Below are 25,172 nucleotides of genomic sequence, written 5' to 3'. Positions count from 1 at the left end.
TTTATCTTGTGCAGATTAGACCAGAGCTCCTCAAAGTCCGGGAATTATATCCTGTGTGTGTCAGATATAAAGTAAAAGGAAAAATAGAGAGAAAAGTCTTACTTAACGCAATAAATCTGTCAGCTTGGTTTGGTCCCCAAGAACAAAATCTGATTCATTGGCTATGTACTTCACAAAGTACTCCCACCCCCATGTGAATATCAGATGAAAATCACACACAAGAAAAGCCTCACAAGTTAAGTGCTAAACTGATCTGATCTGATGGTATGGGTTTTTTCCTGGTGCTGCTTTTAGTTTTATTATTTAGCACTACGTTTTTAATAGCAGCATGTTAAAAGAGGCTCAGAATTCTGGTGACATTGCAGAAATTTTAATGAAGCTTCAAAATCCACCCCATCGGCTTCAGATGATGAAGTCAAAAGTAGCTCTGGGATGAGAAGTGAAACGCTTACTAATTCGAAACATTATTAGAAACTTTCTGAAATTAGCATTACTTGGGAGTCTAAATTCGGTCGACTTCTGTCTCCTGAAAGGAACCACATTTATTTAAGTTCTCAGTGATCACCAGAGAAGACCCCTCTGTTCGTAAAGGGGCCAAGTGGACAAGGGATTACTCCACTTGTTGCTTCCAGGTTATGTTTCACTGGCCAACTGTGTCGAACAAGTACTCCTTCAGCCGCACTGCGGCTTTAAGTTGCTGCGAAAATGTGAAGACCTGCCTCGTGAATTTATTAGCAGATGTGTATTCCGAAAGCCATGGTTACTTGGAGACCTAGAGCGGCTGCCAGATCTTCTGACATGTGGGCCACACATGATCGCAGGCTGAAATGTACCCATTATTCCCATGGTCATTTCCCACAGCCTTCCTTACTGGCTCTCTGTCCCTCTTTGTCCTGGAGCGCATGTAGCACTCAGTAGTCAGAGGAAAGAAAAGTCATGTACAAGGTGGATTGGTAATGTACAAGTTGGATTCTCCCCTGGAAAGATGGATTGGGTCCTCGTCAGGTCAGAAATCCCATTGTCTGGAGCCGGATTTGGGAGTGCTTGGAATCTCGTGGTCTACCTGCTAGCTCCCAGCAGCTTTCTTCAAAGGCTTTCTGGGTTTCAGAAATTTGTTTTCACTGAAAAATGGCCATGCCCAAGGGGCCATTGAAACAGCAGAACAAAGCTTGGGACTTCCAATGAGGTAGCTGGATGTGGTGCCTTGTACCGAGGCTGTGGTTGTGGACCAGTGCAACTTTATGGATCTCCCAAGGCGAGGGCAGGCTTGAGCTCCATAGAAAGATGTCTTTCTGGGGCACCTGGTGACTCAGTTAAGCGTCTGATTCTTGGTTTTGGCTCAAGTTATGCTCTTATGGTTGGTGAGTTCGAGCCTCACGCCGGGCTCCACGCTGTCAGTGCAGAGCCTCTCTCTCTCTCTCTCTCTCTCTCTCTCTCTCTCTCTCTCTCTCTCGCCCTCCCTGCTTGTACTCTCTCTCTCTCTCAAAATAAACTAATAAACTTTGAAAAAAAAAGAGAGAGAGAGAGAGAGAGACGTCTTTGTGTCGGCTCTGTGGATGGTCTGTTGCTTGCCCGGCTGGAAAGGCCTTCTGCAGTTCATTTCTTCTTAAGAAATCAAGGCAGAAAGGTAAAGAGGAAGCGTATGGGTTTACAGATAGCTCCCTTCCCCCTCCCCCCCCCCCCCCCCCCCAAAGCCTGTTGTCCCTCAGGAGAAGGACTTTCTGTTTGTATTCCAGCCACGGTAACTACCTTCTCAAATATACCTGTGATTGCAACACTAGCGTAATAAACATGTGCGCCGTCCGTAAGCATAAGCGTGGCTCTTTGGTTTCAGAAGCAGCAGAATTAATGATGGCACTACTTATCCTTTTATTCAGTAATTCGGCCCAGAAGTGACCAGTTGCCGGCATAAGTGGCAGAGAGGAAAGGTTTATGAATTAGAATTTCCAGAACAAATCGTGTTCATATCCACTGTGTGCCAGGAACCTGAAATGTAGCAAGGTCAAGGTGCCAGGCCCTGTCACAAGTGCTTCAGGTGTATGAACTCACAACGCTGCAAAATAGGCCTTGTTATTAGATGTCACTATTCACAGATGAGAGAACTTGGAGCACAGAGAGGTAACTTGCCCAGGGTCACACAGCAGGAGAGCATAGGGCAGAGATTAGAATCTCAACGGTCTACCTCCAAAGCCCACCACCCTCTTAACTGCCACACGAATATTTTCAAAGTTGGGGGCCGTGACCCGTTTGTGGGTCGAGAAATCAGTGTCGTGGTCATGACCAGGAGATTTTGTTAAAATGAAATAGAATAGGAAAATATCAGGGTATCTTACACAGAGTAAGGGTTGTTTCATGACATTTTTGTTTCAGACGGATTACGTAAAAATTCTTTGTGTGTCCAGATACGTTTTGTAGTTGTTCTAATTTCAGAAAGGCAATACAGAGCAAGTACTGCATATTGCGTAACACTCCCTGAAAAGTCCGAGGCAGCCCTTGTAAATCGAATACATTAACATTCGCAGAGGGAGGCGTATGAATATTCACACTAAATACCATCAGTAGTGTAGTAGCTTTTAAGCAGTTCAATTCAGGGTCTGTCTCCCGATTAATTTCGCTGCCAAACTTGTAAAAACAAATTTCCCAGTTTTCAGAGCTTTGCATATTTCAAAATTGCCAATTGCAGGCCTAATTATACGTATGTGTACGGGCTCCCAATAGGAGATCTGTCTCGTATCGGGCTGTGGTAAAAACGTTTGGAAAACACTGCACAGTGCTATTGCTAAAATCATTGACCGTTGGAGCTGGGAAGGAACTTAGGGGTGATATATTACATATACCCATAACACCAGAACGCTTCAATTTTAACAAGTAGACAAACCCAGGGCCAGAACAGAGAGCGTTGGGACTTCCGGAGGCCACCCGCTTCTTCGCCCCAGCACAAGCCTCCTGACGCACGACTCAGGCCTCTGGACCACACGCCCTCTCCAGAGTCTTATAATAACAGCCAAACCACACCACGCATCTCGTAGTTTGGATTCTTTTCAAGTTTTTCCGAGAGAGCCTCCAGTTTCGAGTGGTCATTTCCATCCCTGGGTTCTCCAGAGCCGGGGAAAGCCATGTGGTTTTTTTCCCCAGCAGGACACTTAGGCTCAGGTGTTTGGCCGTAGAGTGGGTGGCAGTGGGGTTTCTGTCCAGGTTCCAGTGAAATCTGTAAATTTCCTGAGTTTGTGGTTGAAACTGGTCTCCCTGGACTAGCAGTTTGACATTTTCCCCCTGTGGTGTTATATTCATGTTTCCACATTTAACATGTCAGGCTGAATGAACATTGTGGTCGAAGGGTTTAAAAGATTTATAATGGAGTCTTGAAAATTTACTTAAGGAATATGTACTTCCCCAAGCAATAACAAATATTACTACAAATGACCATATTAAATTAAAGTAACTTAGGCATTTCTGATTTGTAGGAAAGTTAAAATTAATCTTACGGCAGTTTCGGTTTCAAAATGAAAACACAGCTCTGGCTGACCACAGATTTCCAGGCTGTTAGTCAACAGTGAGTGAACTCTCAGGTGACCGTGTTTTTTCTTTGAGAAATATTCCGTTTTCTCTATGTGTAGAAAGGCAATACTTGGAGGAAAATACCCTCAAAAATCAACCTTACTTGTATATGGAAACTTCAGAAGTTCTGGTAAGAAGCTGAGTGGCGAACCTATAGACTATCATTTTATTATTACTCTTTAAACTGCGCATGTGAGGGGCGCCTGGGTGGCGCAGTCGGTTAAGCGTCCGACTTCAGCCAGGTCACGATCTCGCGGTCCGTGAGTTCGAGCCCCGCATCAGGCTCTGGGCTGATGGCTCGGAGCCTGGAGCCTGTTTCCGATTCTGTGTCTCCCTCTCTCTCTGCACCTCCCCCGTTCATGCTCTGTCTCTCTCTGTCCCAAAAATAAATAAACGTTGAAAAAAAAAAAATTTAAACTGCACATGTGGATTATGTGCACCCATTTGTGTATGTGTATATTCCACAATTTGAAAAAAATGTCACAAATCCATAAAAATGTTTACATAAGTGTATTTGAATGAGATGTATTCTTATAATTTTTGAGAGGAAAGGAAGCCTTTCTTATATATATTCCTCATCCCTTCTGTGATTGGCTCCAGTAGTGAGTAGGCAAGGAGCCTAGTTCAAATGCTCTTTTCTACGCTAAAAAGAAAATAAATAATTACAAGGTATTCTGATAAGTTTATTTTTTCTTTATTTGTTTTGAGGGAAAGACAGAGCACCAGCAGGGGAGGAGCAGAGAGGGGGAGACACAGAATCTGAAGCAGGCTCCAGGCTCCGAGCTGTCAGCACAGAGCCCGACACGGGGCTCGAACTCATGAACTATGAGATCATGACCTGAGCCGAAGTCGGATGTCCAGCCGACTGAGCCACCCAGGCGCCCCCTGATAAGTTTTTTTTTTAAGTTTTTTTATTTATTTTGAGAGAGAGGGGGGGAGAGAGAGAATCCCAAGCAGGCTACGCACTGTCAGCGCAGAGCCCAATGGGGGGCTCAAACTTACAAATTGTGAGATCATAACCTGAGGCGAAATCAAGAGTTGGATGCTTAACTCACTGAGCCACCCAGGTGCCCCTCTGACAGATTTTTAATAACTGACTTTTAGAGAGGAAAAAATCCCTAATTGGTAATATTTGCCAATTTCCATGGTGTAAATACTCCCAGTATGGACAGTTTCAAGCTACCAACATGATGTCATTGAACAGAGTTGGGAAGAGGTGTATGGGACCACCATTATCATTAGATGGAAATTATAGCAGACAGGATATTAATGTAAATGACCCCAACGACATAGATAATAGTAAAATGGAATAAAATAATTAAGAACTGATCGCCTTTGTGTATTACCTTTTAAAAATATACTTGTTTAATTATAAGCTCATATAATTTAATTTTTAATAATGGGTATGTTTCACAGCTGGCTCACAAGAATCCCTGAGCGTTTAATGATCAGCTCTCATGAGCTAATGAGCTGTATGAGCCCACAATAGCACACAACTTCTACAAGATTAGAACAGTTCCCATTGCAAAGCAGAAAGAACTCAAGGAGGTGGACACGGCCAGCTTCCCCACATCACAGCTTGGTGAGGTTACAAATCCGGGGCCCCCAGGAGCCAAGGAGCCCCACGTGGCTGACATGGAGGGGTGAAGCCTTCTATTCTCCCAGCCACCTCACATCCAACATGGAACCCCCCAGAGGGATTCCCTCTGCATTTCCCCAAGCCCCAAGCTCTGGTTCCATAAGCCCTTGCAACTTTGAAGACCGAGGCTCTGAAGCAAAAACCAGAAAGCTCAGGGTTCTTTGATATGCCCATAGCAGCCTGGTAGAGTAGGAGCATTTGATTCAGCGCTGAGGCTGAGTTTCTCTGCTGCCAGCTCTCTGCCCCTCGCCAGCAAAGTGACCTTAAACAGGCCGCGACACCTCCGTTCCCAGTTAATGTGAAAAATGAGGGGGTTAGACTAGGCGATCTGTCTTTTCTAGGTTTCTTCCAGCTCGAAGACCCCCATGTTGGCAGCTATTACTGAAGGCTTCAGAAAAGGTGAAAAACCCAGCACGTCAAAACCCATTGAGAAAAACTCACCAGACCACAGGGTGGTATGACTTCCCAAGTTGGAATTCCCTGTCAGCAATGGGAATACAGGGGGACATTTCTAAGACGGACCACAGAAAGGTCTGGGCTGTGATCCTTCAAGGACCCTTGTCAGAGTGCAGCTGCCTTCAAAGGTAGGGAGTGGATTTGTCTGGCTTTCTGGTCAAAGCCAATGAGTCTTTAGCCCCTGACTGTATTCACGGCCTTCCTCTGCCGTATCAGGTTCTTTATGAACTCGTCTCCCTGAGTGATTCCTTGCCGTCGGGAATCTGCCCATCTTTTGACAAGCGGCCATCTTGGTGGAACGTTGCTTTAACACCTTAGGGTTTCATAGGTCTCAAAAAATAGGTGATGTCGTGGTTGATAACAGAGAGGAGCAGTGCAGTATTGCCAGTGAGAAACTGGTGAGTCGTAACCAATGCTCCCAAGGCGTTTGCACACCCGTGTGCACGTGTGTGTCGTCACCGGGAATAAACCCTGCAGCTGTGTATCTTAATATGGCAGGGTTGCCAGGATTTATGAGTATAGCTGCAAGCAAGTTCACAACCACCAATCCAAGGAGGGAGGGAGAAGAAGGTTGGCAGAAGTGCTTTATGGGTTTCATGTTTAATGCTTTTAACATGATGTCTCGTTCTCACTTCTAGAAAGCAGTTAGCAGGTATAAGCCGAAAATAGATTGCTGTCCATAGCTGACCAAACTCACGTGGGGGTGAAGGTGGGGGGGTATGTGTGCACCTTGTTGTGGTTTTTTTATGGTTGTTGTTTCATGCCTGAGCTGTAGGAGAATATTGTACAATAAAAAGCATGAGCTATTGATACTATTTAACTGGGGTGAAGGAAGACACCGAGAAGCCCGTCGCCTCCCTCCCTTCCTCTCTCCCTCCTCTCTCCCTCCCTCTTTTGACAAGAGTTTCCATCTAACGCCGTATGTGCACTCCCTGGGCTGATTCCCCATCAGCCCAGCCACAGCCCGTTCTATACGTCAGGCACAAACACAAAAAGCTCAGACCTACGAACGTGCAACGCATCCGCAAGAAACTTGGGAGTTAGGTAAGACAGACCGAATATGTAGCTAAAACCGTCTCACAGGGTTGTATATAATGACAGCGGCTTCTGTGTTTTGAGCCACTTCCTGTATGACGGGCACTCCTAAAGTCAGCGCTATCCTGTCCGCTAGTGGGTGATTTTCTCCCGTGATGAACGTTCAGACTCTCAAGACGACCGGAAGCCGGAGTGGGCGCTGGCTGGGTCTCTTCAGAGGAACAGCGGGCAGGGCCACAGCTTGCCAGCAGGACAGCATCGGGCCCTCTGTGGAGTCCTCGCTGGCACACAGTGGTCTGTACAGAGGCAGGGAGTCAGGATGCCCCGCGGGCAAGGGTGGGGGCTGCCCTGGCAGAAGAGGAGCCAAAAGTCCCATAACCCTCCACGGGCATACTCCTCAGTTCCCCGCCGGAATGGTCTAGATACAAGATCACCGCACGCAGGAAGCCCGAGCTGTGGCTTCCTGTCACGAATGTATAAATGGTTTCTCACTCCTCCCAGTCGAGAAGCGATTTACCAGTCGGGGGTCAGTGTGATCACAGGGAGTGCTTGCCTACTAGCATAGTTGGCCTACCATCTGAGCTAACCAAAGATCAGAGTCTCCTGCAGAAAAGGAAGAGATGTGTCTTAACCCTCTGCCGATGGTCCTTAGTCCCATTTTACGGAGAATAAAGCTGAGGTTTAGAGAGGTTTATCAACCTCGCCTCAAGTCACATAGAAAGTAACACATGCTGGGGCGCCTGGGTGGCTCAGTCGGTTAAGTGGCCGACTTCGGCTCAGATCATGATCTCACGGTCCGTGAGTTCGAGCCCCGCGTCGGGCTCTGTGCTGACAGCTCGGAGCCTGGAGCCTGCTTCCGATTCTGCATCTCCCTCTCTCTCTGCCCCTCCCCTGTTCATGCTCTGTCTCTCTCTGTGTCAAAAATAAATAAAACCTTAAAAAAAAAAAAAAAAAAAGAAAGAAAGAAAGTAACACATGCAGCCTGGCTCCAAGTCCCATGCTCTTAACTAAGGTGCAAGATGTACATTTTACCTTCTACTCCATAGACTCTCTCCATAGAGTCTACTTCAAAACGTCTCTTTTCTTTTTACCATTTAAAAAACTGACCTGAAATCCCTACACGGAGAACGATTGGTCTTTCTAGAGGAAGCAGCATGTCCGTCCCGTGGTTGTGCCCGCTCCCGGGCATACTGTGAACCCCCATTCGAGAAGCTTGGTGCTGTGCCAGTTAGTAATTCTACTTAGAATAATAGAGGAAAACACTTGTTCTTTTAACTTGTTTTGAGTAGTTGCCATATTTTGAGAGTCCGTATTTTGACTAGAGGTTTCTGAGGGGGGTGGGGAAGCAGTTTTAAGAACAATAGAGCCAACTTTGGCATCTGAAAGTAAGTGAGTACGGATACCAGGCACAAACAATTCTGTCTTGCATTGTCCTTCATTTCTTTTTAAACCATTGCCATCTTGTAGCACAAAACCAAAGAGCTCAAGGCAAAGCATTTAGCTTTATTACCGTTCAGATCATCATAAATATCTGGTTTAGTATATATCTTTATTGTATTGCAGAGGCCGTTCAAGAAATGAGCCACGCATGTTCCAAGTACAAAAGTAGACATTGTAAGACGTTGTAACAATACTGTAATATTGTTTCATTGAGTGTTTAAAGCTTTTTAACCAGGCATGGGGACTATCTGTTGACTTCCAAAACTCCCTAGTGTAATGAAGGCAGATACTAAGAAATTTTGTAGACAGAATGTGAAATGTGTTGGGTAATTAACACTGTGTTTAAGTGCGATGGAATTAATTAATGATGAATTGTATTAAAATGGAACGTAATGATGGGGGTGGGGTACAGGGAGGACTTGAGAGGCATGGTTAGGTCCTCTTGGCCAAGGCAGTGGGCATAGGTGCCTATTTTATCACCTAAAAGCTTTCATGCGTTCTACGCACTAGGCTTTCTGCTGCAATTTTATTTTATTTTATTATTTTTTTTTTAATTTTTTAACGTTTATTTATTTTTGAGACAGAGAGAGACAGAGCATGAACGAGGGAGGGTCAGAAAGAGGGAGACACAGAATCTGAAACAGGCTCCAGGCTCTGAGCTGTCAGCACAGAGCCCGACGCGGGGCTCGAACTCACGGTCTGCGAGATCATGACCTGAGCTGAAGTCGGCCACTTAACCGACTGAGCCACCCAGGCGCCCCTCTGCCACAATTTTAAAAAATGCAGTTGACAAAGCCCCACCTGTGGGTAATACAAAAAAAAGTTTGCTGGCACCTGGCTGGCTCAGTCAGTAGAGTATGCAACTCTTAATCTCAGGGTCATGAGTTCAAGACCCACATTGGGCATGGAGCCTATACTTAAAAAAAATGTATAATCCAAAAAATAGTTTGCTCTTTAAGTGACAGATACCATTTCGTAGATTGTTTTGAATCTCATATTACATAAACTTATGAAATGTTATACAGTGTGAAAAGAACGAAGTTTGAGTATTACTAACGTAAGAGAAGGGTTGAAGGGATAACTTTGACGTTTCCAAAGTGAAATGATCAGGAAAAGTCACCTTTCCCTTTATGAGTAATAAAATCACAATATAAACAGGTCTTCAGCTGTGATCTTCCTCCTTGTACTGCTCTCTTCCCTTCTTCATGAATCTGCTTGGGCAGAGTTACTCTGTAAATGTTGACTGAGATTGACTTGGTGGTGTGCTGGCAGCGATTTGTGGGGACGGGTGTCCTTTCCTTTCAGCTAACGGTTAGGGAGACAAGACCTTCCGTCTGCCAAGACAATTTTCAAACCCCAAATAACAGTATGAGGAACTGGAGTAAGACCAAAAAAAAAAAAGAATCCATTTTCAGGGGGTCATAGATGGGAGGTGGCAGTGAAGTGCTGTGAACAGTAAATTCTACCAATCTACAGATGAAGGAAGCCCTTTCCCCCTGGGAAGGTTGGGGAACTGTGAGATGGGTGGGCTTTCTATGAGTTGAAAGACAAGAGAGGACCTTCCAAGAGAGAGGAAGTCTTGTCACCAAAGGCACTGCCCTGAGTACAGACATAGTCTGTGTGTACACGTTTCCCACAAGGAGGGTTTGCCTCAGGAAGAAACGGGGCCCCCCTGTGAGGAACCCGAAGACGCTGAGCTAGAGATCATTCCGTCGTGTAGGAGAAGGGAGTCTGTCGTGAGTCTCTGAGATTCGAGACCTATGAATGAGCCCCTTTCCCAGGGTGGGGCATCTGTCCAACTCCGGGTAACCGTCCTCATTCCTCACACTCCATAAATGGTCCTGGCTGCTCACCCTCCATTGTTGCTTCAGATTCATGACAGATGCTGCCCGCCGAGAGCAGGAGTCCCTGAAGAAGAAGATTCAGCCGAAGCTCTCGCTGACCTTGTCCAGCTCAGTGTCTCGAGGGAATGTGTCCACTCCACCACGCCACAGCAGTGGAAGCCTTACCCCTCCTGTGACCCCGCCCATCACCCCCTCCTCTTCGTTCCGCAGCAGCACCCCAACGGGTGAGTGGCTTGGCCCTGCCATCTTGGGGGCGGGGTTGGAGTTACTGGGGAAGAGCGTGTGGAGTGTGTGCGTGCGCGTTGAGGTCTGATATGCTGGGGGGCAGGAGGGGGCCGAGGACAGATGATGACTCAGAGCCACCCCCGTCTTTGACCCTTTACTGGTCTCCGTAGAGTTTGTTGATTTAGTCTTCTGTTTATCGCTGAAGAAATATTTATGAATTACTGGGAGTATGTAGGTGATAATGGTTCTATAGATACGTTTTCAAGCCTTTACCATTTGCGACGTATGAGGTGACACAGTGTCTTGGGTTGGCTTCGGTCCGGTGGAAGAGTAAATGAGACAAGATGGCCGTACGTTGATTACTGTTGGCATCGGCTGATGACTACCCAGGGGTTCGTTATACGATTCTCCCCATGCTTGCTTATTTTAAACATTTTCCATAATAAATGTAAAAAAACAAAACCAATCAGAGTGCCTTCTACCTGCCAGACACTGAGCTATAAGTAGCGAGCCAAAGGAGACCTCATCCGCGTCCTGAAGGCAGTTGGGCCCTAGTGGGAGATGTGGGCGTTGTAGGCGGTGAGGAAGCACACTCTTGTCTTCCCTTCCCAAATGTAGAAGCAACTGGAAAAGTAGAACAGGCACCCAAGGAGAGATCAAAATCCACTTTATTAGTGAATAAAGCTAAATCGCAGGATGGAATTTGGACCCGTAACCACCGGGCTTCTGAGTGTGTCTTCCCTGACTTTAACTTCTTTTCCAGACTGCCCTTCTGCCTGGAGGTGGGGCAGACCAGAGGGCGTCCTGGGATCGCCCTGCGGTATATTTCCCTCCTCCTTCTCCACAGTGGGAGTTTAGGCAGGCGTTAAATAAATGGAACATTGTAACCATGACAAGTGCTATATAGAACTCATTGATAGGAGGGCACCCAGACAGAAATGGAGAAAACGCTTCCCCTGAAAGATAAATAGGACTCAAGTGGAACGTCCAGTCAGGGAACAACCTTCTACAGAAGTTCTGTGAGGAGGAGCCTGGCAGGTCCCAGGTACTGAAATAGGCCCGCTGACCAGCGTGGGATGAGGCCCGAGCTTTGGACAGGAGCCAGGGCACCATGGGTTGATCCTAAGAGCAAAGAGAAGCCACCTGGAATCACACCGTCATCTCTGTAGCATCACCCCCTTGACTGTGGGTAAAAATGTTTATTTTCTCTCACAGTTTGTGGATTTCTCTTTCGGCTGTCTCCCAGCAAGGGAGGGGACTACAGTACTATTTCTCAAAGTGTGTTTCAGAATATTGACTTTCACGAAATAGTAGCAGGAAGAAAGGCATTTCCTAACAAGATGGGGGAAGTTGATGGGTTAAACCAAAGCAGACTGATTTCTTTAATGTGGGGCTTTAATATATATTGTTCTTCTCCAAGGGAAAGATTTAGTAAGTTTCCCAAACTTAGTTGACTCTGGTCATGGGACCTCCTTTGTAAGGGCAGTTTTGGGGCGCTCATGGCTAACAGATACGCTGTGTCCTGTCAGGATTAAGCGTTTCGAAGTTAGGGCATTTGAGGCGGACCCATCAGAGTTCCCACCTGTACGTCTCCCTTTACAGATCACTAATAATACCCATTATATAGGTATGTGTGTGTTAAATGTGAGAGCCTACATATACACCCGGCATCCAATAAATGTTCATCTCTGTGGTCTGGAGTTTTCAACTCGTTGCTTCAGGAACAGAGTCAGGGTCACTCATATGTGTTGGGTACTTGCCCATTTCTTTAATAAGCCACCTTATTTCCCTTCTTTAGATAAGCCACCATATTTTATTCTGTGAAGATTTACTTGCCAGGACCTTTGTGTAAATCTAAGAAATGCTATGAGAGCGTAGTGTAATTCTGCGATCCTCTTTTTTGGGTGTTTCTATGAATATTTATTCATCTATAACATGAATTATGGGGGCAGTTTTATACCGGAGAGTGTTTTATACCTGACTTCATGTGGACTGATTCGTGGCCAACAGCAGATAACCATGACTGCCCCAATTAGTAACCAGTGCCGTAGGACCCCATGAAAATAGGCAGTTTAAAAGTGAGAGTTTATTATTGTTCATGTAAGAATGTTTGGAAGAAATGGAATCATTTCCTTTCCTTCAGACATAAAGAAATCTTTCTGACAGCTTGCCTATTTTAACAATTTCCCACTGAGAGAATTAATTTATGTCGTGGTAAAGATGTGTCATGTTCAGTCTGTCACAATCACTGGTAACTTATTTGCTGCTTGAAGAACATTCCGTGTAAACATCAAAAATTAGGGGAAATGGTTGCTTAAACCCCTACCCTGAACAGTTTTGAATGTGTACATTTTTCAACGTTTGAAATGTTATTTTACCTGTAGTTAGAGAGATCAGCTTGTATTGCCTGACTAATGTGGTTTCGTTCACTTTCATGGCCAAGTTATAAATAATATTCCAAGTTTCTGCCTCCTAAATTCACTCTTCCAAGTTCCATATACATTCAAGGTGTATTCCAGGTCCAGGAGTAATAATCCCCTTGTAGAAAATCTCATTTATAAAATATTCTTTTAACTATACCATCTTGACTGAATTAGAGCTGAGCTTCATCCTACAGTTTCAAGTATTTATCCGGTGCTCTTGGACCTAATATTTATTTTGCAATTTCTAAATCCTAGGAAAATTTCCTTTCCTCATCTTTTTCATTTTCTCTCTGTTTTGTTTTCTTTAAATATAGATGCATATTATGAAAAAGAAAGTATTCAGTTAAGGAAAGGTTAGAATGGTTTAAATCACGGGTGTAGCAAACCTTTTCTGTAAAGGACCAGACAGTAAATATTTCCTGCTTTGTAGGCCACGGGGTCTCTGTTTCAGTTACTCAGTTCTGCCATTGAGCTAGAGAACTCCATAAATGAATGGACATGGTGTGTTCCTTTAACACTGAACGTTTCTGTAAAACCTTCTTTATTAAAAAAAAACAGATTTGGCCCACGGGTCATAGTTTGCCAATCTCTGGTTTAAATCATAAAGATATATAATTTAAAGATCAACTTAATTAAATTCCCTGCAAATAAAGTGTCAACAGAATTCATACTGTCATAGAAGAACATCTAGAGTATGATCACTAAGGGGGAAAGACAACTAACATTTATAGAGTGCTGACTGTATTATATGCATACTATATACTTTATGCATGAGGTTGTTTTTTTACTGTTTATTTCTGAGAGAGACAGAGCACGAGTGGGGGAGGGGCAGAGAGAGAGGGAGCCATCAGCACAGAGCCCGATGCGGGCTTGAACCCACGAAGAGTGAAATCATGACCTGAGCCGAAGTCAGATGCTTAACCGACTGAGCCACTCAGGCGGCCCTATGAATGAGGTTTTTAATCCCAACACCACCTCTACTGAGACAACATTATCGTTCCCATATACAGATTAAACACATAGAGGCATGATAAGGTTAACTTTGCAAAGCCCCACGTCCGTCTATTCAAAAAAAAGGTGGTCTTTCCAGGGTACTAGCACTTTCCATATTAAGACCTTTTAGAGAACTCTTATTAGACCTTCAGCCATCTAGCTGCCCCAGTTACCAACCTGACAGCTCCAAAACCAAAATACAACAGAGTGTTAAGATAACTGTAATTATGGCTCACCTTCATCCACAGAACTTCCACTGTACCATTCAAACAACATGTCACAACTGGAGAACTGGCTAGTTTAGTTTAACCAGGGTTTTCTTGAAGGATGAGTTGGAGCTGATTCCAGAGAGCCAATTGTTCCATGTTCAGGGGGCAAACCAGTTGGTAGAAGGACCATCTTGAAATTGGCCATGGTGGGAGTATTTACACCGATCAAATTGGCAAATGCTGCCTATCAAGACCCTCCCACCCCACCCACCACCTTTTTACGTGTTATACCAATGGTTTATCCTTTCGGTAGTTATCAGGCTAATCATACTTCGTGTCGGAGGGATCATGGTCCTAATTGTGTCCGTGAATAAACCTAAAGCAAACATCAGTCACCAATAAATAATGGCTGTTTCAAACAATGGACTGCTCGGCAGTCATTCACAGCAGTGTTGTGGGGGACTGTGTAATGACAAGGAAAGGTTTTCACATTATTGGATTACAAAACCATATGTGCATGGTCCCAATTTTATTTTTTTACTCCAAAAAAAACTTAACTGTGGTTACCTTAATATGACAGGAAAATGGGTGGGATTTTCTTCTTTCTTTTTTTTTTTTTTTTTTTTTTTCCTATTTACTAAGTTGAGTCCGTTTTACTTTTATAACTAAAACAACTATTCAGTGCATATAACCGGAAGATCTGGACAGAATTACTGATGGCTCCTTCCCCCCCTAAAAAAGAGTTTAGTGAATTTTCTTTTCTTCAAATTAATTTAATTATCTTTTCTGGGAGAAGGGTGAGATCATCCCGTAGAAAAGGCCTGGGTTGGCTTTTGCAGGTTGTATTGGTTATCAGTGTCTATAGATTCGTTAAGAAAGTAATTTCTCCCCTCCCCAGCACCCCCATATTTACCCACTGAATCTCCTTTTTTTTTAATTGAAATTGTTTGGTTTTTTTTTAATGTGTATTTATTTTTGAGAGAGAGAGACAGATCATGAGCAGGTAAGGGGCAGAGAGAGAGGGAGACACAGAATCTGAAGCAGACTCCAGGCTCTGAGCTGTCAGCACAGAACCCGACGTGGGGCTTGAACTCACGAACCGTGAGATCATGACCGATTGAGCCACCCAGGCACCGCTCCCACTGAATCTCTTAAAACAGTGATTCTCCATCAGGCTGAAATCAAAATCACTTGGAAGATTTTTATTTATTATTATTATTATTATTATTATTATTATTATTATTATTATTTTAATCTTAAATAAACTCTACACTACACATGGGGCTCAAACTCACTACCCCAAGATCAAGGGTCACATTATTCTACCCACTGAGCCAGCGAAGTGCCCCAACCTCAAGGATTTTTAAACCACTTTTTGCCTGGGCTCCATCCCTGAAACTCTGATTCAGTTGGTGGGTGCAGCTTGGACACTGGGCATTTTTAAAAGCTCTCCCAAACTAGATAATTCTAACCTATAGCCCAAGTTGGGAAACTACTTTTTTTTTTTTTAACTTGCTTTATTTTTCATTTTTTAAAATTTACATCCAAATTAGTTAGCATGCAGTGCAACAATGATTTCAGGAGTAGATTCCTTAATGCCCCTTACCCATTTAGCCCATCCCCCCTCCCACAACGCCTCCAGCAACCCTCTGTTTGTTCTCCATATTTAAGAGTCTCTTAAGTTTTGTCCCCCTCCCTGTTTTTATATTATTTTTGTTTCCCTTCCCTTATGTTCATTTGTGTTGTCTCTTAAAGTCCTCATATGAGTGAAGTCATATGATTTTTGTCTTTCTCTGACTGACTCATTTCACTTAGCATAATACCCTCCAGTTCCATCCACGTAGTTGCAAATGGCAAGATTTCATTCTTTGTGATTGCTGAGTAATACTCCACTGTATATACGTACCACTTCTTTATCCATTCATCCATCGATGGACATTCGGGCTCTTTCCCTACTTCGGCCATTGTCGATAGTGCTGCTATAAACATGGGGGTGCATGTGTCCCTTCGAAACAGCACACCTGTATCCCGTGGATAAATACCTAGGAGTGCAATTGCTCGGTCGTAGGGTAGTTCTATTTTTAGTTTTTTGAGGAACCTCCATACTGTTTTCCAGAGTGGCTGCACCAGCCTGCATTCCCAGGGAAACTACTTTTTAAAATGTGATCTGTCTAGTTGTCAGCCGCGTGTTTTCTCGCTTGGGTTAACATATTTCCACCTTGCCTGGAGAAAGGTTACTGTAGTCTACTTGATAGAACTCCAGAGATGGGTCCAATGGGACTGAACAGATGCTCGCTTATGTCTTAATGGAGGGAGAAGCCACAGAAAGAGTTGGCTGGATTTCTGGTTATAATAGCATTGCATAGTCTCTCCTGGAAAATATTTGTATATATATTTTGGCCCACTCAGGAAAGGGGAGCCAGAATGCAAATATTAAACCAGTGAAAGGCACCCATGGAAATTAAACCCATTTTTTTTTTTTTTTGTTTTCTTGTTTAGGCTCCCTAAAATGACTGTGAAGTCACAGATTATGTGTATTAATGCATAATTTGAGTTTTTATGTTGTGTTATTTCACTTTATATTCCTGTGTCTCCTGCTGTATGGCCTTACAGTAGATCCTTAACATTCCTTTGTGGCTTTTGCAATAAGTTATTCAAACTATAAGATTTTTAAACTTCCAGGAGTTACTGATACACAACAGATCTTTTAAGAAAGTACTAATTTTTCTCTCAGGATGGGAATTACAACATAGACTTGTACAACTAATAAAATTTTGCTTGACATTTAGAAACTACCTAAATGGAGCTGAGGTGGGGGCGCCTGGCTGTTCAGTCAGTGGAGCATGGGATTCTTGGTCTCTGGGTTGTAAGTTCGAGCCTCATGTTGGGTGTGGAGATTCCTTAAAAATAAAATCTTGAAAAAAATAAATAAATGGCTTCGAGGTAACTCTCCCCACGCCTGCCATTTTGGGAAGACAAAATAAACTGAAGTAGGCTTAAGAGAGACAGAAAACCTCTGAGATGACTAAGGTGAGGTCTAAACTAACATACCTCCCCCTGCCCATCCAAGGAAGAGGATGAAATAGAAAGAAAAACCTCAAAGAAAGAAATCTATTCTGCTTAATGGTGGAAAATGAGAAAAGCAACGCGAAATATTTCAGCATGACTGAACTTCGTGGCCTATTTATGAATTCCTGAAGCCACATGAGTGGCTTTTTCTCATAGACAGGCTCTGCCCTAAAGAGTTGACTATCTAGACAGTGCCTAAGAAACATTGCCCCAAATCTTCCTATTAAGAAAATGGCCTTGGGGCACCTGGGTGGCTCAGTCAGTTAAGCCTCTGACTTCAGCTCAGGTCATGATCTCACAGTTCATGAGTTCGAGCCCCACATCAGGCTCTGTGCTGACAGCTCAGAGTCTGGGGCCTGCTTCAGATTCTGTGTCTGCCTCTGTCTCTCTGCCCCTCCTCCACCCACAGGCTGTCTCTCTCTCTCTCTCTCCTTCCAAAATAAATGAACCTTAAAAAATTTTTTAAAAAAAGAAAGAAAGAAAATGGCCTTGATTTACATTTCCCTTTCATATACAAGTGCTGTCTTGTTGCTGGAGAATGACAAGATGTTGCTGTATTATCTGGCTTGCATTATGTTCAGGGTCACTAACACACCCTTTCCTGGCCCATGGCTGCTTTGCTTGTTTGTTTATATACTACTTTGGTCTAATTGTTCTTTCATCTTCTTTTCTGATTGACTTGTAAAACCTTTATCCTGCTTCCTGAGGGTCATGGCCCAATCTTACGCTAATTCTGCTTCCCTTCCCTTGTTTTGAATCTCCTCTTGCCCTTCAAAGTGTTGGCAGAGTAAGGATGGCAACAATGAAGAAGTATTTCATTATTCTTCTAGAACTCCACAGCTCAATAAGAAACGTTCCTAAACAAAACTCTTTCTTGACTGGAAGAAAACCATCAAATCAATGGTGATCTGTAATAATAATAATAATGGGTTATATCTTTATAGCATTTTATGGTGCACAAAAGCATTCATATTCACCATGCTTAAGGGCCAATTTAAGGACAAAAGAAATTCACCCCAATTTAAGGACAAATTCCTTATAAGGAATAAAGGAATTATTCCTTAAAGGAATAAGGACAAATCCACCCCAATTTAAGGACAAAAGAAATTGAGCCTCACTTCAATGATAACTTGCCCAAGTTCAAGTGGTTCCCAAATGGCATAGGCACTGTTTTCCATGGCACTAGGATTGGGCATCTTTAATTTCTTTTATTTTTTTTTTTTTCTTTAATGTTTAGTTTTGAGACAGAAAGCAAGTGGGGAAGAGAGAGAGCAGGACAGAGGATCCGAAGCGGGCTTCACGCTGTCCGAGAGCCCAAAGTGGGGCTCAGAGTCACGAACCACGAGGTCATGACCTCAGCCGAAGTCAGACGCCTAACCAACTGAGCCACCCAGGGACCCCGTGGATTGGGCATCTTTTCATTTGACATAATTTACTAAGTATCTGGTTTTTTATAAGTGCTGTGCCAGGTATTGTGGATACAGAAAAGCATAAGCCATAGCCCTAGTGGATTAGAACTTCCATCTTTTAGTAGAAGCCAAGAACTTCCATCTTTTAGTAGAAGCCAGTTGTACACATGCAGGACGGACACATAATGAACATGACTTAATCGCAGATGCCCTAAATTCTCAGGAGTGACCAAGACAAGAGAGAAACATGGCATCAGTCCCTCTGTGCTGTTTTAGCACAGTTCTGAGCTGTGTAGTCACACCCATAAAATGTCTTAGATATTGTAAGTCAAATGTAAAGTCCAAAGGAGCTGGAATAAGGTGAGATCAGCGGGAAAGCGATTTGGGGCAGACAGTTTTATACTCCATGATCATTCTGGAATGTCAGCTTGGGGAATTCGTAATCAGACTTGGGTATGTTGACAAAACACATCATAGTGTATCTGGGGTTCTCTGGGTCGCTTTTGAAACCTCAGGGAACGTGGAAGTAAAGGGGTGAGAACCTCAGGCGTCAGGCGGATCTGAATTCAGATTTTGGTTCTGCTGCTCGAGACAGAATTGGCCTTAAACTTTCCCGCTTCTCCATTTCCTGATCTGCACGTTGGAGGCAATGCCCACCTCACTGGGAAGATTAATGACACAGAGACAGGGACGGAGAGAACCACTTGTGTGAACACTCTACTTAAGCCACCGGTTTAGAAAGGACATTGGCGGGGCGCCTGGGTGGCGCAGTCGGTTAAGCGTCCGACTTCAGCCAGGTCACGATCTCGCAGTCCGTGAGTTCGAGCCCCGCGTCGGGCTCTGGGCTGATGGCTCAGAGCCTGGAGCCTGTTTCCGATTCTGTGTCTCCCTCTCTCTCTGCCCCTCCCCCGTTCATGCTCTGTCTCTCTCTGTCCCAAAAATAAATAAACGTTGAAAAAAAAAAAAAATTAGAAAGGACATTGGCTTTGGAAGTGCCCTCCTCGGCAGCAAGACGCTCTGCCCCGGTAAACAAGCCCAATGTGTTCAGAAACTGTTGGCTGTCTGTGGTGGGAATGGCGGACGCTGGCAGGTGGGTTAGGGCTCCTCGAAGTGGCTGCATGGCATGTTCAAAACAAAGAAAACACTTTCTGCTCTTAACTGAATCCTGCCTTCTCGGGCAGACAGTATTTCGCCGGCCCCGACCAGGACTGCCTGTGTGTGTTTATTTTTGGTCTGCACTAACCTCAGAAAAGGCTGGTTCCAGGAATGTGCATTACAGGTGGTATTTGCTAATGACCTGCTCTGGGCGTGGACGCGTTTTCTCAAGGAAGGGGCACGGGGGTCCTATCTGGAGACAAAAATGACCCGATACGGTATTAACACAGGAGCATTTGAGATAAACCATCTTATGACCAGCAGGAGCAAAGAGTTAGCAGGTTTACAGATTTTCATATCTTATTTTGTTATTTTTTTTTTCATTTTAATGTTTGTTTTTGAGAGAGAGAGAGCGCAAGCAGGGAAGGGGCAGAGAGAGAGAGAGGGAGACGCAGAATCCAAAGCAGGCTCCCGGCTCCGAGCTGTCGGCACAGAGCTCAATGTGGGGCTCGAACCCACAAACCATGAGATCATGACCTGAGCCGAAGTCAGATGCTTAACCAGCTAAGCCACCCAGGCACCCCTTGTTTTGTTATTTTAGTAAGTGAAGTAATAATACCCCTTTTAATTGTGGAAATTCAAAGCACTAAAAAAATGGAATATTGGATGTTTCTAACAGATGCACACATTCATTATTGAGCTCTGTGCCCTTTCTTGTTGAACGATATGCGCGATATGCCCGCATAGGCCCAACCACCGTTGCAGCCAGAGGCAATGGGCATCCCTCAGCCCCACCTTCTTTGAGGTTCTTTTACATTTTCAGTGCCTTTTAAGATGTGGAAGGTCTAAACATTTTACTGATAAGATATGTCTAGGTCATAGGGCCACATAAAGGTCATCCCAAAGCGTTTAGGACCACATGAATTTTGACAAGAGCATGTTGGAAACTCCCTGCCCTCCTTCCCATGAAGGGCAGAGAACATCCTCGAAGCTGCTCTGAGGGGAGAGAGCGTCAGATGTCACTGCCTCTCCACCGGCTGAGGAGGACCAGACCTGCAGAGATCACAGGGCTTCTTCCGGGCTCCAGAACCAAAACGGTGTTGGCCGGGCAATCCCACTCTAGGAATTTGCCCACGGGGAATGGAAACACGTCCACCAAAGACAAGTACAAGGATGTACAGAGCGGCTTTATTCACGGTAGCCCCAAACTTTTAATTCACTTATAGGTAAATGGATAAACAAATTGTGATCTGTCCATACAGTAGAATACCACTTAGCCATATAAAGGAACAAAGTAATGTTTCGCCAAAAAACGGGGGTGAATCTCAAAACCATGACACTGGGTGCGAGGAGGCAGACACGAAGACGTACACAGGAAATTCAAGCACAAGCAAACCGGTTTGCGGTGACAGAAATCAGAACAGTATTTGACCCCAGGAGAGTGGAGAGAGGGGTGTACGCACAAGAGAACTTTCTGGACCTCTGGAACTTTCTGGAATCAAGACCTATTCCGTGTCTTGATTGAGATGTTGGTTACACAGAGGCGTACGTTTATCCCACTTACCAGTTACACGCTCGAGATCTGTGCATTGCACCGGGTGTTTGCCTCCGTTAGAGGACTTGGGGCCCGGGCAGAAGTGAGGAGGCAAGACCCCACAATTTCCACCCCCTCCTTGAGCGAGCAAATAGTGGTTTCCTCTGCTGTAAACAATCCGTTGAAGTACAAGGGAAGTAAATACATGTGGTCCTTTGAGTGCGAAAATCTCTGGAATTTCCTCTCCATTGAAGATGGACAGTAAGTGGAATCCCTTATCCTCAACTTCCTTAGGCACCGTGAGGAAATCAATAGCACGGTCAAATAAAACAATCTTTGCCTCTAAAGAGACCCGGTTTCTATCATGGGCAGCGACTCAATGGCAGCTTGCCTACCTTCAGATGTGCTGTTCGCGGCGACAGAAGGTACCTGTAACTCACGCTCGCTAAAGAAGCCATTTTTGAGGCCTGCCATTCTAGCAATGCCCTGCTGAACCCTGCCCGCTTAGTTATACATCTCAATGTCATCTCTGCTATGAACTGCGTTGTTTAATCAAACCCAATAAAAATAATATGTCCACTGTTAAGAATTCCCACAAGAAATCTTAAAAGTCTTGACAGCCCTGTTTCACCTTGTGCTAGAAACCGTTCGCGGCGAGGCTTTGGCTCCCTGTCAGTGTTGCTTTTTCTTTGTCCCAGCAGGGGTCTCTGCGCCGGCCAAAAAAATACCGGGAAAGATCACAAGATAAAGCTGTCTTAAAGGGCACACATTACGACTCAGCTGCCCACACCCCCCCTTAGCCCCCCAGAAAGAATGCAGTCTCTTCAAGCCAAGATCCAGAGCTCACTTGGATGCCAACACCCATCAGTGCACACGTCTCAGTAATTTTCCTTTGGAAGCAAGTACCAGAACCGAAATACGAATGCTAAAGAGAGCAATGTATTGTGAGCCGGGAAAACGGTGCAGATTCCACTGGAAACACGAATAAACAAACAGACACGAGGTGCGCCTCTACCTCGAAGGTGATGGGGATTTAACACCTGATGAATTTGTCGCCCGGCCAAATGCCTGCGTTTCCAAAGAACCGTTTTCTTTTCCCTCCCATCTGAAACACAGCATATGAAAATCAGAGAGGCCCTTTCATCTTCGTGGGTATCACGGCAGCAAACTTGTCTTAATGTCTTTTCCATGTGGGTCCGGTTTTTCAGACTAAAATGATCCCCAGGCACATCCAACGGCACAGCATTACAGACAGACTCGGCAGGAAAATGGGAACGCTTTAAGCTAATGTGTTCCTGCTAAAAGGACAACCGAGGTACAGTATCTCTCTGCGCACGTCTTGGAAATGCACTAAGAAGGGAGTCCTATTTGACAGGAAGGGAGAAACGTCAGGCGGCTGGAGCCTCTCCGGTGCCGGGGATGGAGAGGTTTCTAGCACCTTGCCACCAGAGTTAACTTAGTTCCTCCTCGGGAGCCTGGTTGCTGGTGTTAATTTATATCCATCAGAGCAGCCACGAGTTGGCTTGATCTTATCAGGTCGCAGACGTGTTTCATACTCTTAAAAAAACAAAACAAAACAAAACAAAACGACCCCCAAGAAAGTAAAGTTGGTTGGGGGACAGCTGTGTAGGAATCTGAGATTTAACAATGCCATGACGTGCTATGTCTCTATGCAGGTACCCAATTATTATTATTATTATTATTATTATTATTATTATTATTTTTTCCCCTAACGGCAAAAAAGGGCAGCCAAGGTGTTCCAGATGGTGCCAGGCCCGAGAGCAAGTCGCTCTGAAAGAACTCGCTTTTCCTCCTGTCGAATAACTTTGACTAAAATAGATAAAGTAGCTAGACAGTGCCTGCCATTGTCTACTAGCTAAGATGTCTCTTTACAGCCTGGGTCTGGGGGAGTTTTTAGTTTCTAAATTGATACATTTTTTTTTTCAGACTTACCAGAATAACAAGGAATACCAAATAATTTTTTTAAGAACACGTGTAAAGCAGATTTCCCTTGTAGCAAATAGCGAAAAAGGTGTTTTCTGTGTGAGATACGTCACAGGCTATGTAACTGCGTAGTTAAAATTTCAGTCACAAAGCTGGACTGGAAAGCAGTTGCATTGACTCTTTTTTTTTTTTTAATTTTTTTTTTTTAATGTTTATTTATTTTTGAGACAGAGACAGAGCATGAATGGGGGAGGGGCAGAGAGAGAGGGAGACACAGAATCGGAAACAGGCTCCAGGCTCTGAGCCGTCAGCACAGAGCCCGACGTGGGGCTCGAACTCACGGACCGTGAGATCGTGACCTGAGCTGAAGTCGGACGCTCAACCGACTGAGCCACCCAGGCGCCCCTGCATTGACTCTTAAACTCAGTGGTGGAAAGGACCGCAACATGCTTTTCCACTGGCTGCTGTTGGCTAGTTTCTGGCCACCAGGCAGAACCGTGTGGTGTTATTTAGGCTAACCTCGGGTGCACTAACAATGACAAAAACCGCTGTCAGTTACGCAACTTTGGATGATGGTTTGGGGACACAGTTATGACCCTGTGCCTTCAACAGTCCCCCTCACCGCCGCCGGGGGTGGCTACTCTCTAAAATAAAGCTCTAGAGGGGCGCCTGGGTGGCGCAGTCGGTTAAGCGTCCGACTTCAGCCAGGTCACGATCTCGCGGTCCGTGAGTTCGAGCCCCACGTCGGGCTCTGGGCTGATGGCTCAGAGCCTGGAGCCTGTTTCCGATTCTGTGTCTCCCTCTCTCTCTGCCCCTCCCCCGTTCATGCTCTGTCTTTCTCTGTCCCAAAAATAAATAAACGTTGAAAAAAAAAATAAAAAAATAAAAAAATAAAATAAGATAAAGCTCTAGACCATTATTGTGTTGGAAGTCTCCCGAAAATTCAACTCGATCAAGTTCATTCTGGTGGAACACGCAGGTGCCGTGAACAGTATTTCACTGCCATTACCAAGAAATAGTCTTTGAAAACATTGTTCGAGTAAAGCCACTTGGCTTCAGTAATATACGCGTGTGTGATTTAGAATATGCTACGTTGCACCTAAAAGAAATTATTTTCTCTAGACTAACAAAACCTGACAAATTATTAACTGTTAAAAGCATAAAATGAAAATGTTGCACCTCAGTTGTGCGTGAACTGCCCAAGGGGCCTGGAGTTGGTTGTGACAAGCTAGATGGGTTCCTTGCACGACCTGTGGACGATGCCACCTCAGCCTAGAAGGGTTTGTGGGTTTGCGGTTTTGTTTTTTTGTTGTTTTTTTCCCCCCTGGGAGAGGAATAAGCCCCTTTGGGAAACTAAAACCATAAAATTATGAAGTAACTGCAGATACAAAAATTGGGATTTTAAAAACCGTTTCAAAAATAAACCAGAGGTTCTGGGATAGCTACGTAGGAAGTGTGCATTACGGAAGCATACGAACGCCATTGGTAATTAATACGTGACACTTGGGCGAGTACGGAGCAAATTAAAAGTTAAATAAACCCAATTAACATATTTGTAAATAATCCATAGGGCCGTGTTTCCAAAAAGGAATCAGTAACACACATTCCAAAAAAGGATTCCTTTTTTTTTCTCCCCCTCCCTTTTCTGCTTCCCAACAAAGAACTGTTTCCCGGCATCATCAGAAGAGGAAGGTTTGCCAGGCCTAGAAAGTTTGTCCTTTGCCACGTGGGAGCCCTTGAGCTAAAGCTATCGATGTGGCAGACTGAGGAGCATCGTCCCTTTAGTTCTTTTCAGCAAGGAGGCCAAACTGGAAAATGAATTATGCTATATATAAACTTGAAAGGAGCTTCATGTTCACGGTAGTGGTGCCTCTTAAAAATAGCATCTCACAGCCTCCCAGAATTTCTCTTCACTTTGTCTGTATTTTCTATTATATAATTGTATATTTTGGAAAGATGACAGGACTGAGAAGCGAACGGGTGTTTTCTCAGAACGTTTTGCCTCTTTTGTCGTCTTCCAGAAGTTGGCAGTTTATGGCTCCTTCAGAGTGATGTGTCAAGGTCATGTCTAGAAAGTGTTCTGAGTGGCCTGAATTTATTAACGTAATAAACCACATAGTTACTCCGGTGCCCAATTAGTAGTTGTCGTTGGTTCTTCCCATTGACAGAGAAAGATACGAAACAGAGTCAGCTCTGCGTACTGATTCTTCACACTCTCGTAATAAACCGTCTTCCCCTGGGTTCATCTGGAATTCTGTGGCTTGAAGTTAGCTCCGGTGACCACAGCATGGTGTTACTG

The 25,172-nt window shown here is 44.4% G+C and overlaps 1 protein-coding gene across 2 annotated transcripts in view; it reads left to right on the top strand.

Moving 5' to 3' along the window:
• Positions 1-25,172, top strand: part of JAZF1 (JAZF zinc finger 1) — a 347,639-nt gene that overhangs the window by 285,861 nt on the left and 36,606 nt on the right. For both annotated transcript variants that reach the window (XM_045495170.1, XM_045495171.1), the window contains exon 3: positions 10,000-10,196. In XM_045495170.1, coding sequence (XP_045351126.1) covers positions 10,000-10,196 — 197 coding nt within the window. The remainder of the gene's footprint in view (positions 1-9,999; positions 10,197-25,172) is intronic.

The sequence above is a fragment of the Leopardus geoffroyi genome, chromosome A2 (assembly GCF_018350155.1).
Source record: "Leopardus geoffroyi isolate Oge1 chromosome A2, O.geoffroyi_Oge1_pat1.0, whole genome shotgun sequence".
Taxonomy (NCBI): domain Eukaryota; kingdom Metazoa; phylum Chordata; class Mammalia; order Carnivora; family Felidae; genus Leopardus; species Leopardus geoffroyi.
Note: the sequence above shows the minus strand (reverse complement) of the source record. Positions and strands in the feature narration are given on the sequence as shown.